Below are 14,435 nucleotides of genomic sequence, written 5' to 3'. Positions count from 1 at the left end.
AAGATAGTAGATTTAATTAATACTAGAGCATACTTAATACATTTTGTTTTGTTTTTTAATAGCTGTCCCTTCAACACCCCCAGGCAAAGTAAGTGCAGTGTAACTACAATTAAAAACGCTCACACTTCTTAACTCTTTGCACTACCCCTACAAAAGAATAAATGTTTGTCATCACAAAGCTTTGTGATTCGATCAGCTCCCAAGCATCCTTTACAGTCGCAGAATACTCTTTACATTTGTAGATCAGCTTGCAGAGCACATTTGCATTCCATTCAGGAAGCAGGGGCACTGGTATGAAGGCCCCCTTAGCTGTCTGCGTAGCTTTCACAGCACAGGAGACTCAATAAATCAAAGTTCACCTGAGGCATTTTAACAATCGTCAGGGGGAATGCGCGGCCCCCTTTCCAGGACTCCACGGCTCCCCAGGGGGTCGTAACCCCCAGATTGAAGACCTCTGCCCTAGAGGGAGGCACAATCCATGCTGCTGCACTCAGGGGTCTACCCTTAGTCCCTCATACCCTGGGTACCTAAGTACCATTGACTAGGGGCTTATAGTGGCAGTTGAAGGAATTGCCAACTGTGCCAATGCATCACAGCAATTTAGGAAAAGAGCTCTGGCATAGGGAACCTGGTTAGCAGGGGCCCTGGGCTCTACAATTTCTAGGCAACATCATACATCAGGCAAAGAGTAGGGGCTAACCATGTCAAAAAGAGGCCTCTCCTCACATCTTGGCAGGGTAGAAATCTGTACCAGAGTCAGTACAGGCCCAGTAACAAGTCCCGAGGGGACGGAGCACCGGGGATGGATCTTGTAGCAATAATGCAACTGGATGCCACTACTGTTCTGTGTGCGGTGTCGCAGGTGCACCAGAGGGGCCAGAAGTGCGCTAACAAGTTGCAGAATGGCTTCTTTGAAGGTCTCAATCTGCTGTGGAGTCAATGACAGCTTGTTAAAGTCAGAGCACGTCATGATGAACTGAGGGTTCAGCTCCAGGACTGTTGACCTCGACAGAGTGACACTGACAAGTTGATGCCCTTATGCCTTAACTTTAGTCAGGCAGGCGGGATGGGGTCAAAGTCAGATTCACTTTTTTATGCCCACATTTGGACTTCAACTTACCAAACGAATTCGAGCAGGAAGAGAAGTGGTCGTGGGAAAAGTGCTGTGACCAGAAGTGCAACTAGAAGTACGAGCTGGATCTATGCAGAGGTTGTGACATACAACTTTGCCTTCTGGTCTCCAGGTGCATGAGGAAACACATCACTTTGAGTCGTGTCCTGAGCACAGGCACCAAAGGTACACCTTCTGCAAGTCCATGATCTACATCTTTCTCTTGCAGTCATGGCATTGCATGAGCCCTGTCATTTTCTGGGGGAACATCGTTCACTAGCAAACTGAAGTAAAATTTTAAGTTGTCAGAAAACCGACAAAGTTGGGAGCGGCGCTCTGGAACAACATCAGAAGGTGCAAAAAGAAACTTACTGACATTAGTACAGAGAGGTGGCACTTAAAGGTGGCTTGGTTCCGTTACTTCTGGGGCAGTATGAAGTCAGACACTCTGTTCACCTGTGTACGTATTTCAAGTAGAAAATAAGACCGAATGTATACCACCTATGGGAATGTGCTGGAAGGGATCTTTGGGCTGGCAGAGCAACCCACATTTAGGCAGCAGTGCTTGTGAGGTACTAAGTACTATGCATCCTTTGCAGTACTCCAAACATTAAGTACTGACTCGTGCGTTAGGATTCTCCATTAGAATACACAATGCCAGACAGATGTGCACTAAATAGTTATGGACCAAGGCAAATCACTTTCTGTTTGCAATTGACCAGTTCTTCAAGCAGAAAAAAAGATAATCAACAGGGATAAAACAGAATAAGATGCCCTTTATTTTCCAAGATTAATTAAACATTAAAAGCAAACGATGGAATAATGCATTTCAATAAAGTGTGTAACACTAAAAGTATGACCAAACAGAAATAAGGTTTTACTATATATATATATATATATATATATATATATATATATATATATATATACACACACACACACACACACACACACACACACACACACACACACATATATAAATAAAAAAGTATGCAATAGTTCTACCACATCTTAAGTGAGTAGGCAAACATTTTAAGCCACAGCAGCTGAACTGCATACAACTTCTTTAATTTAAATCCACCCACCCAGTACTTAGTTGTACCCCACACACTCAGGAACTAGAATTTATTTTAGAAAAAAACTGAAAATGGATACAGAGTGTACATGGACCATGAAAGTTCCATTTTCAGAAATTAGACTGTTCAACAGCTCTTAAGCCATGATGCTAAAATGTGTACCTACTCCGGAACTTCGAGTTCTGAGAAACCCAAAAAATGCAGATTTACAAATCTCCAATGTGGAAACGAACAGCTCAGAAAACACAAAGGCCAAAATATGAAAATTAATCAAAATAGTTAATAGTGTAAACCAGAGCTTCATTTGTGTAATTAAAATAAACGCATGTACAAGTCTGTATTACTACAAAATACCAATAGAAAGCGCAGCTCAAGGTGAAAAACACATTCTTCAGTTGGAATGGGAATAAAAAGATCTACTCCGATCGCCAGTGATAATATGCCCATTTTCAGATTAATTTAGCGTCCTGGGAAAAGCAGCAACACTAAGAAAAAGGTTAATAATAAACAATTTGGAATTGTATTAATCTGGGACTTGCATTCACGCCCACCAGAGTAAATAACATTTTGAATAAATCATTCTCTTTTAAGCGGCTTTCATGTGATAAGTTTTGAGTCAAGGCTGAGCTGGGTTGTGTTTTAATTATGGTAAAATTACTATACAATTGCGTGTTCAGCACCTTAAACTAGAGGGCATGTACGAAAACAAAAGAAAGCGTATAAAACAAAGGGCTTCTAGCACAGATAATATGGCTCTGGGCTGCCCACAATTAAAACCTCTTAACAGACTTTTCTTGCTCTGTAGAACATAATATGTTACAAAACACAGGTTTCAATAGTTAATAAGAAACTCCCCAACTAGTCTATGGTTTAGCTACAGGCGTACACGGTATTGCAAAGGGAATATATTATGTTCCAAACACCTGCAATTTGGGCAGTTCTGAATATAATAAAAAACACGGTGCTATACTTTTCCTATACTACATCAGATTAAAGTTCTAAAATGCAAGTGTTACCAAGGAAAAATAAAGTTAATCAGAGTCCCATAGAGTACCGTCACAAACAGCCCAACTCAAAGAAGCAAGCAGAGACTATCCCCTACATTCAAAGCGTCTTGGAAGATTGCCTCTATAGTATATAGTGTTTAGGACCAAAGACGGATCTTCTTAAAAAAGTCGCCTCAATTTGTTATATATGTATTTTAATAGGGGTACACGACTATATTTATAGCAATCTGGATGTTTGTGTTCAAATAACATCATGTACAACTGGATGAACAGTGCAGACCATACAAAACTAGCCACGTGAATAAAGCTCAATACCAGTAAAAGGATTTCAACATGAGAAACAAAAGTAAGCTGTTGAATTAAAGGTGCATTAATGGACTGCACCACCAACTGAGGTCACATATTGCCATCATTTAAAAAAAAATAAACATTTCAAACCTTTCATAAAGCGACATAGTCTATTTGTATATATAAGAGTGCAACCTCTCGATATTTTATGCAGAATGGATTCATTTTTGAAAGAACACGAGGTTAGATGCAATTTTTTAAGGCATGAAATATATCGAAATACAGTCCAATGCAACATTTCTCATGAAAATCTATACATGCTGCACTGACACCTAGTATTTCCAAGGTGAATTTACACCACTGAAAAGTAAAAGCAACATGAATGAAGTCTATTTCATAAAGAAGGCTGCGACTTTTAGGATTTGAATTTGACTTTAACAATCTAAGAAGCTGAAAAAAGTTTAAAGATGCCAATTTCAGGTCACGCGTCCCAACATCACGCGTAACTGTAAGGCTGCTCAAATTAACAGAACGTTTGGCAAACAACACTGAGACCGTGTCACGTCTACCCAAAGAATATAAATAACCTCAAAACGACAAACTTCCCAACCTTGTATGTTCTACAGTCAGTGTAAAGATAAGCCACGTAAATCTTTTCGTATGTTCACCCAGAACAGTCAACATCCCTGAAGGTTCCTATTATTACAGATGTAAATGAGGCGTATAATGATAACCTGAGCAGCTCTCTAAGGACGATATGAATCCATGGCAACCTTGTCTGTTACCAAAAACAATCTCACTGCAGTGGCGACATGTCGAATGGAAACCTTCAAAAACATTTATTTTCTTCCGTAGTGACATTCAGCTTGGAAAACCGCCGACATAGGTGCCCCCAGCAACAAGTTTTCTTCCGGGTAAAACCATGCTTTACGAATGCCGCACATGGTTTTGGGCTAAGAATAAGATAAATGTATTTTGGGTAATGTTTTTCTCCCTCACACTACTGTACACTGCTATCACAAGAGGTGGCTTTTTGTTTCAACCGGAATTCTCTGGTACTAGTTACATTCCAGCCCAAGCTTCCAGCTCCTTCATGTCGTCGTCATCCTCCTCTTGCTTCTTCTTGACTGTAACGAGAGAACAAATAATCATAATTAGATGTGAAAAATACAACCAGTTACAAGGCACACTGCATTTCAAGATCTCCAATTGATTACCTGCTTTTGCATTTATCATATTTCTAGCAAACAACTCAGCAGAGTGGATAACATAGTTATGGTTAGGATACTTGTAGAGCACTAGTACTGTGGAGGCCAAAATATACACCAGAAAACAATATTGGTCAGTGTAGGAAAGTGCCACTGTTGGCATGGTTAACCCCCCCCCCCCCCCCCCACACACACACACTTTCTGCCTAGTGCTGAGGCTAACTTTGAAAGTGTGCTGGGACCCTGTTGACCAGGCCCCAGCACCAGTGTTCTTGCCCCAAAACTGTACCTTTGTTTCCACAATTGGCACAATATTGGCACACAGTTAAGTTCCTTGTAAAAGGTACCCATGGTACCAGGGACCCTGTAGCCAGTAAAGGTCCCCAAGGGCTGCAGCATGTATTCTGCCACCATAGGGGACCCCTCACCTAGCACACGTACGCTGCTTTGCAGCCTGTGTGTGCTAGTGGGGAGAAAAAAGAAAGTCAACATGGCACCCCTCTCAGGGTGCCATGCCCACAAACGACTGTCTATGCATAGGTAAGCCACCCGTCTAGCAGGCCTTACAGCCTTAAGACAGGGTGCACTATACCACAGGTGAGGGCATAGCTGCATGAGTAGTGTCTAAGTCCATTCTTAGACATTGTAAGTGCAGTGTGGCCATATGGAAGATATGGTCTGGGAGTTTGTCAATACGAACTCCACAGCTCCATAATGGCCTCACTGAACACTAGGAAGTTTGGTATCAAACTTCTCAGCACAATAAACCCCCACTGATGCCAGTGTGGGATTTATTGAAAAATGCACACAGAGGGCATCTTAGAGATGCCCCCTCTATGTTAGCCAAACTGCTAGTGTAGGACTGATAGGACTGACCGGTCTATACCAGCCTGCCACTTTCAGACAAGCTTCTGAGCACTTGGGGTGAGTGCCTTTGTGCACTCTGTGGTCAGAAACAAACCCTGTCCTCGGTGGAGGTGCTTCACACCCCACCCTATAGGAATTTTAACACCTGGTGGTGAGCCTCAAAGACTCAAGCCTCGGATAAGAGTGCCCCAGGGCACTCCAGCTAGTGGAGCACCTGACCCCACCCCACAACAAAGCCCCACTTTTGGCGGCACGTCTGGCGAGAAAAGTAGGGAAAACAGGGCAGAGTGACTACCCCTGCCAGGACCACCCCAAGGAGTCCAGAGCTGGGGTGACCCCACTTCCTGAAGAATCCTCCATCTTGGTTTAGAGGACAGAGACCAGAAGGATTAGGTCTGTGCCCCCCTCCCCAAAGGGAGCGTGCACAAGGAGGGTGTAACCACCTAAGGGACAGTAGCCATTGGCTACTACCCTCTGACCCCTAAAACGCCTCTAAATCTAAGATTTAAGGGCCTCCCTGAACCCAGCTCACCAGATTCCTAACGACCTGATAAGAAGGACTTTTTAGCTGAAACCTGTAGAAAAGTTCCATCTTTCTTGGCATGTTACCCTCAATATCTACCAGTTTGTCAGTGTGTTTTTACTGTCTCAGTGGGATCCTTCTAGTCAGGACCCTAGTGCTCATAGTTTACAGCTTATATGTGTTGTCAGTATGCTTGACTGTGTCACTGGAGTTCTGCTAACCAGAACTCCAGTGCTTATGCTCTCTCTGTGTACCACATTTGTCACTATAGTTTAGTGACGCCTTATTCCAATTCTGATTTTCACACTGGATCCCCCTAAGTCCCTAGTATATGGTATCTAGGTACCCAGAGAATTGGGGTTCCAGGAGACCCTTAAGGGCTACAGCATTTCTTTTGCCACCCATATGGAGCTCATACAAACACTCCTTCAGGACTGCCACTGCAGCCTGAGTGAAATAGTGTACACACTATTTCACAGTCATTTTTCACTGCACCAGGTAACTTACAAGTTACGTATATGTCGAACCTTCAGTTACTGAGGGCTAGGTGCAAAGTTACTGTGTGTGACGGAACCCGTGCACTAGCAAAGGTGCCCCGATGTTGTCCAGGGCCAATTTCCCGGACCTCATGAGTGCAGGGACACCATTATAAGCGTGCACTATGTATATGTCAATACATATGTGAAGCTTCACAATGGCAACTCTGAATATGGCCATGTGAGGTGTCTACGTTTGTGAAATTGAACCCCCAATCCAAATCTGGTATTGGGGGGCGATTCCATGCACCCTGGGGATGCCACCATGGACCCCCAGCACTGCCAAACCAGCTCGCTTAGGTTTCCACTGCAGCCCCAGCTGCTGCTACCTCACAGACAGGTTTCTGCCTTCCTGGGGACTGAGCAGCTCAATCCCAGGAAGGCAGAACAATGCATTTCCTTTAGGAGAGGGCGTTACACCCTCTCCCATTGGAAATAGGTGTTCCAGGCATGGGAGCAGAATCCTCCCAGAGCCTCTGGGAAATACTTTGAAGGGCAAAAATGGTGCCCTCCTTGCATAATCCAGTCTACACCGGTTCAGGGACCCCCAGTCCCTGCTCTGGCATGAAAATGGACAAAGGAAAGGAGAGTGACAACTCCCCTATCACCACCCCAGGGGTGATGCCCAGAGCTCCTCCAGAGTGTCCCTGGCGTTAGCCATCTTGGATTCCAAGTTATGAGGGCCCTCTGGGAGCATCTCAGTGGCCAGTGCCAGCAGGTGATATCAGAGACCCCCCTCCTGATAGGTGCATACCAGGGTAGGTAGCCAATACCCCTCTCAAGGCTATTTAGGGTCTCTCTTCTGGGTGTTTCCTCAGATTCGGTTTGCAAGACTCCACCTAGACTCTTCTGCATCCTCTGCTTTACCTTCTGACCACTGGATAAACCGCAGACGGCTCCAGGTACCGCTGTAACTGCAACAAAGTATCCAGGAAGGCTACTGTGACCTGCAACTTCAGCTCCAGCCAGCAACTGCAAGTTTCCACGTTGTGCATGTTCTGAGGATTGCCTGTCTTCACCCTGCACTGGAAGAACTGTCGGAATCTCCTGTGGAATGACGGGTTCACTTTCCTGCTTCAGCAGGCACCTCTCTGCAACGATGACTGGTACTCTGGGACTCCTCTTCTGCTGACAAGTGTGATCCCTGGGACACAGGTGGTGGACCGAAGTGATCCTGACTGTCCAAAGGACCAAATGTTATTCATGCACAGCGTAGCCCAGGTCCCCAGCACTCTATCCTGCAACTCTCAGCTCCCCAAATTGTTATCCGGCGGTGGGTGGGTGGGGGAATAGGGGATTAGGGAGGGTGGGTGGGTGGGGGAATAGGGGATTAGGGAGGGTGGGTGGGTGGGGGAATAGGGGATGTGGGTGGGTGGGTGGGTGGGGGAATAGGGGATGTGGGTGGGTGGGTGGGTGGGGGAATAGGGGATGTGGGTGGGTGGGTGGGTGGGGGAATAGGGGATGAGGGTGGGTGGGTGGGTGGGGGAATAGGGGATGAGGGTGGGTGGGTGGGTGGGGGAATAGGGGATGAGGGTGGGTGGGTGGGTGGGGGAATAGGGGATTAGGGTGGGTGGGTGGGGGAATAGGGGATTAGGGTGGGTGGGTGGGTGGGGGAATAGGGGATTAGGGTGGGTGGGTGGGTGGGGGAATAGGGGATTAGGGTGGGTGGGTGGGTGGGGGAATAGGGGATTAGGGAGGGTGGGTGGGGGAATAGGGGATTAGGGAGGGTGGGTGGGTGGGGGAATAGGGGATTAGGGAGGGTGGGTGGGTGGGGGAATAGGGGATTAGGGAGGGTGGGTGGGTGGGGGAATAGGGGATTAGGGAGGGTGGGTGGGTGGGGGAATAGGGGATTAGGGAGGGTGGGTGGGTGGGGGAATAGGGGATTAGGGAGGGTGGGTGGGTGGGGGAATAGGGGATTAGGGAGGGTGGGTGGGTGGGGGAATAGGGGATTAGGGAGGGTGGGTGGGTGGGGGAATGGGGGATTAGGGAGGGTGGGTGGGTGGGGGAATGGGGGATTAGGGAGGGTGGGTGGGTGGGGGAATGGGGGATTAGGGAGGGTGGGTGGGTGGGGGAATGGGGGATTAGGGAGGGTGGGTGGGTGGGGGGGGGGGGTTGACAGGGAAGGGGTGGGTGGGTGGGTTGACAGGGAAGGGGTGGGTGGGGGGGGGGGTTGACAGGGAAGGGGTGGGTGGGGGGGGGGTTGACAGGGAAGGGGTGGGTGGGTGGGGGGGGGTTGACAGGGAAGGGGTGGGTGGGTGGGGGGGGTTGACAGGGAAGGGGTGGGTGGGTGGGGGGGGGTTGACAGGGAAGGGGTGGGTGGGTGGGGGGGGGTTGACAGGGAAGGGGTGGGTGGGTGGGGGGGGTTGACAGGGAAGGGGTGGGTGGGTGGGGGGGGTTGACAGGGAAGGGGTGGGTGGGTGGGGGGGGTTGACAGGGAAGGGGTGGGTGGGTGGGGGGGGGTTGACAGGGAAGGGGTGGGTGGGTGGGGGGGGTTGACAGGGAAGGGGTGGGTGGGTGGGGGGGGGTTGACAGGGAAGGGGTGGGTGGGGGGGGGGGGTTGACAGGGAAGGGGTGGGTGGGTGGGGGGGGGTTGACAGGGCAGGGGTGGGTGGGTGGGGGGGGTTGACCGGGAAGGGGTGGGTGGGTGGGGGGGGGTTGACAGGGAAGGGGTGGGTGGGTGGGGGGGGGTTGACAGGAAGGGGTGGGTGGGTGGGGGGGGGTTGACAGGGAAGGGGTGGGTGGGTGGGGGGGGTGACAGGGAAGGGGTGGGTGGGTGGGGGGGGGTTGACAGGGAAGGGGTGGGTGGGTGGGGGGGGGGTTGACAGGGAAGGGGTGGGTGGGTGGGGGGGGGTTGACAGGGAAGGGGTGGGTGGGTGGGGGGGGGTTGACAGGGAAGGGGTGGGTGGGTGGGGGGGGGTTGACAGGGAAGGGGTGGGTGGGTGGGGGGGGGTTGACAGGGAAGGGGTGGGTGGGTGGGGGGGGGTTGACAGGGAAGGGGTGGGTGGGTGGGGGGGGGTTGACAGGGAAGGGGTGGGTGGGTGGGGGGGGGTTGACAGGGAAGGGGTGGGTGGGTGGGGGGGGGTTGACAGGGAAGGGGTGGGTGGGTGGGGGGGGGGTTGACAGGGAAGGGGTGGGTGGGTGGGGGGGGGTTGACAGGGAAGGGGTGGGTGGGTGGGGGGGGGTTGACAGGGAAGGGGTGGGTGGGTGGGGGGGGGTTGACAGGGAAGGGGTGGGTGGGTGGGGGGGGGTTGACAGGGAAGGGGTGGGTGGGTGGGGGGGGGTTGACAGGGAAGGGGTGGGTGGGTGGGGGGGGGTTGACAGGGAAGGGGTGGGTGGGTGGGGGGGGGTTGACAGGGAAGGGGTGGGTGGGTGGGGGGGGGTTGACAGGGAAGGGGTGGGTGGGTGGGGGGGGGTTGACAGGGAAGGGGTGGGTGGGTGGGGGGGGGTTGACAGGGAAGGGGTGGGTGGGTGGGGGGGGTTGACAGGGAAGGGGTGGGTGGGTGGGGGGGGGTTGACAGGGAAGGGGTGGGTGGGTGGGGGGGGGTTGACAGGGAAGGGGTGGGTGGGTGGGGGGGGGTTGACAGGGAAGGGGTGGTGGGTGGGGGGGGTTGACAGGGAAGGGGTGGGTGGGTGGGGGGGGGTTGACAGGGAAGGGGTGGGTGGGTGGGGGGGGGGTTGACAGGGAAGGGGTGGGTGGGTGGGGGGGGGGTTGACAGGGAAGGGGTGGGTGGGTGGGGGGGGGTTGACAGGGAAGGGGTGGGTGGGTGGGGGGGGGTTGACAGGGAAGGGGTGGGTGGGTGGGGGGGGGGTTGACAGGGAAGGGGTGGGTGGGTGGGGGGGGGTTGACAGGGAAGGGGTGGGTGGGTGGGGGGGGGGTTGACAGGGAAGGGGTGGGTGGGTGGGGGGGGGTTGACAGGGAAGGGGTGGGTGGGTGGGGGGGGGTTGACAGGGAAGGGGTGGGTGGGTGGGGGGGGTTGACAGGGAAGGGGTGGGTGGGTGGGGGGGGGTTGACAGGGAAGGGGTGGGTGGGTGGGGGGGGGTTGACAGGGAAGGGGTGGGTGGGTGGGGGGGGGTTGACAGGGAAGGGGTGGGTGGGTGGGGGGGGTTGACAGGGAAGGGGTGGGTGGGTGGGGGGGGGTTGACAGGGAAGGGGTGGGTGGGGTGGGGGGGGGTTGACAGGGAAGGGGTGGGTGGGTGGGGGGGGGTTGACAGGGAAGGGGTGGGTGGGTGGGGGGGGGTTGACAGGGAAGGGGTGGGTGGGTGGGGGGGGGTTGACAGGGAAGGGGTGGGTGGGTGGGGGGGGGTTGACAGGGAAGGGGTGGGTGGGTAGGGGTGGGGGGGGGGGTTGACAGGGAAGGGGTGGGTGGGTGGGGGGGGGGTTGACAGGGAAGGGGTGGGTGGGTGGGGGGGGGGTTGACAGGGAAGGGGGTGGGTGGGTGGGGGGGGGTTGACAGGGAAGGGTGTGGGTGGGTGGGGGGGGGGTTGACAGGGAAGGGGTGGGTGGGTGGGGGGGGGTTGACAGGGAAGGGGTGGGTGGGTGGGGGGGGGGGTTGACAGGGAAGGGGTGGGTGGGTGGGGGGGGGGGTTGACAGGGAAGGGGTGGGTGGTGGGTGGGGGGGGGGTTGACAGGGAAGGGGTGGGTGGGTGGGGGGGGGTTGACAGGGAAGGGGTGGGTGGGTGGGGGGGGGGTTGACAGGGAAGGGGTGGGTGGGTGGGGGGGGGTTGACAGGGAAGGGGGTGGGTGGGGGGGGTTGACAGGGAAGGGGTGGGTGGGTGGGGGGGGGGTTGACAGGGAAGGGGTGGGTGGGTGGGGGGGGGGGGTTGACAGGGAAGGGGTGGGTGGGGTGGGGGGGGGGGGTTGACAGGGAAGGGGTGGGTGGGTGGGGGGGGGGTTGACAGGGAAGGGGTGGGGGTGGGTGGGGGGGGGGGTTGACAGGGAAGGGGTGGGTGGGTGGGGGGGGGTTGACAGGGAAGGGGGTGGGGTGGGTGGGGGGGGGGTTGACAGGGAAGGGGTGGGGGGTTGACAGGGAAGGGGTGGGTGGGTGGGGGGGGGTTGACAGGGAAGGGGTGGGTGGGTGGGGGGGGGTTGACAGGGAAGGGGTGGGTGGGTGGGGGGGGGTTGACAGGGAAGGGGTGGGTGGGTGGGGGGGGGTTGACAGGGAAGGGGTGGGTGGGTGGGGGGGGGTTGACAGGGAAGGGGTGGGTGGGTGGGGGGGGGTTGACAGGGAAGGGGTGGGTGGGTGGGGGGGGGTTGACAGGGAAGGGGTGGGTGGGTGGGGGGGGGTTGACAGGGAAGGGGTGGGTGGGTGGGGGGGGGTTGACAGGGAAGGGGTGGGTGGGTGGGGGGGGTTGACAGGGAAGGGGTGGGTGGGTGGGGGGGGGTTGACAGGGAAGGGGTGGGTGGGTGGGGGGGGGTTGACAGGGAAGGGGTGGGTGGGTGGGGGGGGGTTGACAGGGAAGGGGTGGGTGGGTGGGGGGGGGTTGACAGGGAAGGGGTGGGTGGGTGGGGGGGGGTTGACAGGGAAGGGGTGGGTGGGTGGGGGGGGGTTGACAGGGAAGGGGTGGGTGGGTGGGGGGGGGTTGACAGGGAAGGGGTGGGTGGGTGGGGGGGGGGTTGACAGGGAAGGGGTGGGTGGGTGGGGGGGGGTTGACAGGGAAGGGGTGGGTGGGTGGGGGGGGGTTGACAGGGAAGGGGTGGGTGGGTGGGGGGGGGTTGACAGGGAAGGGGTGGGTGGGTGGGGGGGGGTTGACAGGGAAGGGGTGGGTGGGTGGGGGGGGGTTGACAGGGAAGGGGTGGGTGGGTGGGGGGGGGTTGACAGGGAAGGGGTGGGTGGGTGGGGGGGGGTTGACAGGGAAGGGGTGGGTGGGTGGGGGGGGGTTGACAGGGAAGGGGTGGGTGGGTGGGGGGGGGTTGACAGGGAAGGGGTGGGTGGGTGGGGGGGGGTTGACAGGGAAGGGGTGGGTGGGTGGGGGGGGGTTGACAGGGAAGGGGTGGGTGGGTGGGGGGGGGGTTGACAGGGAAGGGGTGGGTGGGTGGGGGGGGGGTTGACAGGGAAGGGGTGGGTGGGTGGGGGGGGGGTTGACAGGGAAGGGGTGGGTGGGTGGGGGGGGTTGACAGGGAAGGGGTGGGTGGGGGGGGGTTGACAGGGAAGGGGTGGGTGGGTGGGGGGGGGTTGACAGGGAAGGGGTGGGTGGGTGGGGGGGGGTTGACAGGGAAGGGGTGGGTGGGTGGGGGGGGGTTGACAGGGAAGGGGTGGGTGGGTGGGGGGGGGTTGACAGGGAAGGGGTGGGTGGGTGGGGGGGGGTTGACAGGGAAGGGGTGGGTGGGTGGGGGGGGGTTGACAGGGAAGGGGTGGGTGGGTGGGGGGGGGTTGACAGGGAAGGGGTGGGTGGGTGGGGGGGGGTTGACAGGGAAGGGGTGGGTGGGTGGGGGGGGTTGACAGGGAAGGGGTGGGTGGGTGGGGGGGGTTGACAGGGAAGGGGGGGGGTTGACAGGGAAGGGGTGGGTGGGTGGGGGGGGGTTGACAGGGAAGGGGTGGGTGACAGGAAGGGGGGGGGGTTGACAGGGAAGGGGTGGGTGGGTGGGGGGGGGTTGACAGGGAAGGGGTGGGTGGGTGGGGGGGGGTTGACAGGGAAGGGGTGGGGGGGGGGGGGTTGACAGGGAAGGGGTGGGTGGGTGGGGGGGGGGGTTGACAGGGAAGGGGTGGGTGGGTGGGGGGGGGGGTTGACAGGGAAGGGGTGGGTGGGTGGGGGGGGGGTTGACAGGGAAGGGGTGGGTGGGTGGGGGGGGGGGGTTGACAGGGAAGGGGTGGGTGGGTGGGGGGGGTTGACAGGGAAGGGGTGGGTGGGTGGGGGGGGGTTGACAGGGAAGGGGTGGGTGGGTGGGGGGGGTTGACAGGGAAGGGGTGGGTGGGTGGGGGGGGTTGACAGGGAAGGGGTGGGTGGGTGGGGGGGGTTGACAGGGAAGGGGTGGGTGGGTGGGGGGGGGTTGACAGGGAAGGGGTGGGTGGGTGGGGGGGGGTTGACAGGGAAGGGGTGGGTGGGTGGGGGGGGGGTTGACAGGGAAGGGGTGGGTGGGTGTGGGGGGGGTTGACAGGGAAGGGGTGGGTGGGTGGGGGGGGGGGTTGACAGGGAAGGGGTGGGTGGGTGGGGGGGGGGTTGACAGGGAAGGGGTGGGTGGGTGGGGGGGGGGGTTGACAGGGAAGGGGTGGGTGGGTGGGGGGGGGGGTTGACAGGGAAGGGGTGGGTGGGTGGGGGGGGGGTTGACAGGGAAGGGGTGGGTGGGTGGGGGGGGGTTGACAGGGAAGGGGTGGGTGGGTGGGGGGGGGTTGACAGGGAAGGGGTGGGTGGGTGGGGGGGGGGTTGACAGGGAAGGGGTGGGTGGGTGGGGGGGGGTTGACAGGGAAGGGGTGGGTGGGTGGGGGGGGGGTTGACAGGGAAGGGGTGGGTGGGTGGGGGGGGGTTGACAGGGAAGGGGTGGGTGGGTGGGGGGGGGTTGACAGGGAAGGGGTGGGTGGGTGGGGGGGGGGTTGACAGGGAAGGGGTGGGTGGGTGGGGGGGGGTTGACAGGGAAGGGGTGGGTGGGTGGGGGGGGGGTTGACAGGGAAGGGGTGGGTGGGTGGGGGGGGGTTGACAGGGAAGGGGTGGGTGGGTGGGGGGGGGTTGACAGGGAAGGGGTGGGTGGGTGGGGGGGGGTTGACAGGGAAGGGGTGGGTGGGTGGGGGGGGGTTGACAGGGAAGGGGTGGGTGGGTGGGGGGGGGTTGACAGGGAAGGGGGTGGGGGGGTGGGGGTGGGGGGGGGGGGGTTGACAGGGAAGGG

At 56.9% G+C, this 14,435-nt stretch overlaps 1 protein-coding gene across 1 annotated transcript in view; it reads right to left on the bottom strand.

Annotated features, from left to right (window-relative positions):
* Positions 1-1,867: 1,867 nt before the first annotated feature.
* CHMP4B (charged multivesicular body protein 4B) overlaps positions 1,868-14,435 on the bottom strand; it is a 269,231-nt gene continuing 256,663 nt past the window's right edge. The window contains exon 5 of the mRNA XM_069243935.1: positions 1,868-4,609. Coding sequence (XP_069100036.1) covers positions 4,545-4,609 — 65 coding nt within the window. The 3' untranslated portion in view covers positions 1,868-4,544. The remainder of the gene's footprint in view (positions 4,610-14,435) is intronic.

The sequence above is a fragment of the Pleurodeles waltl genome, chromosome 7 (genome assembly GCF_031143425.1).
Source record: "Pleurodeles waltl isolate 20211129_DDA chromosome 7, aPleWal1.hap1.20221129, whole genome shotgun sequence".
Lineage (NCBI taxonomy): Eukaryota > Metazoa > Chordata > Amphibia > Caudata > Salamandridae > Pleurodeles > Pleurodeles waltl.
The sequence above is the reverse complement of the archived record's forward strand: the minus strand, read 5'-3'. Positions and strand labels throughout refer to the sequence as shown.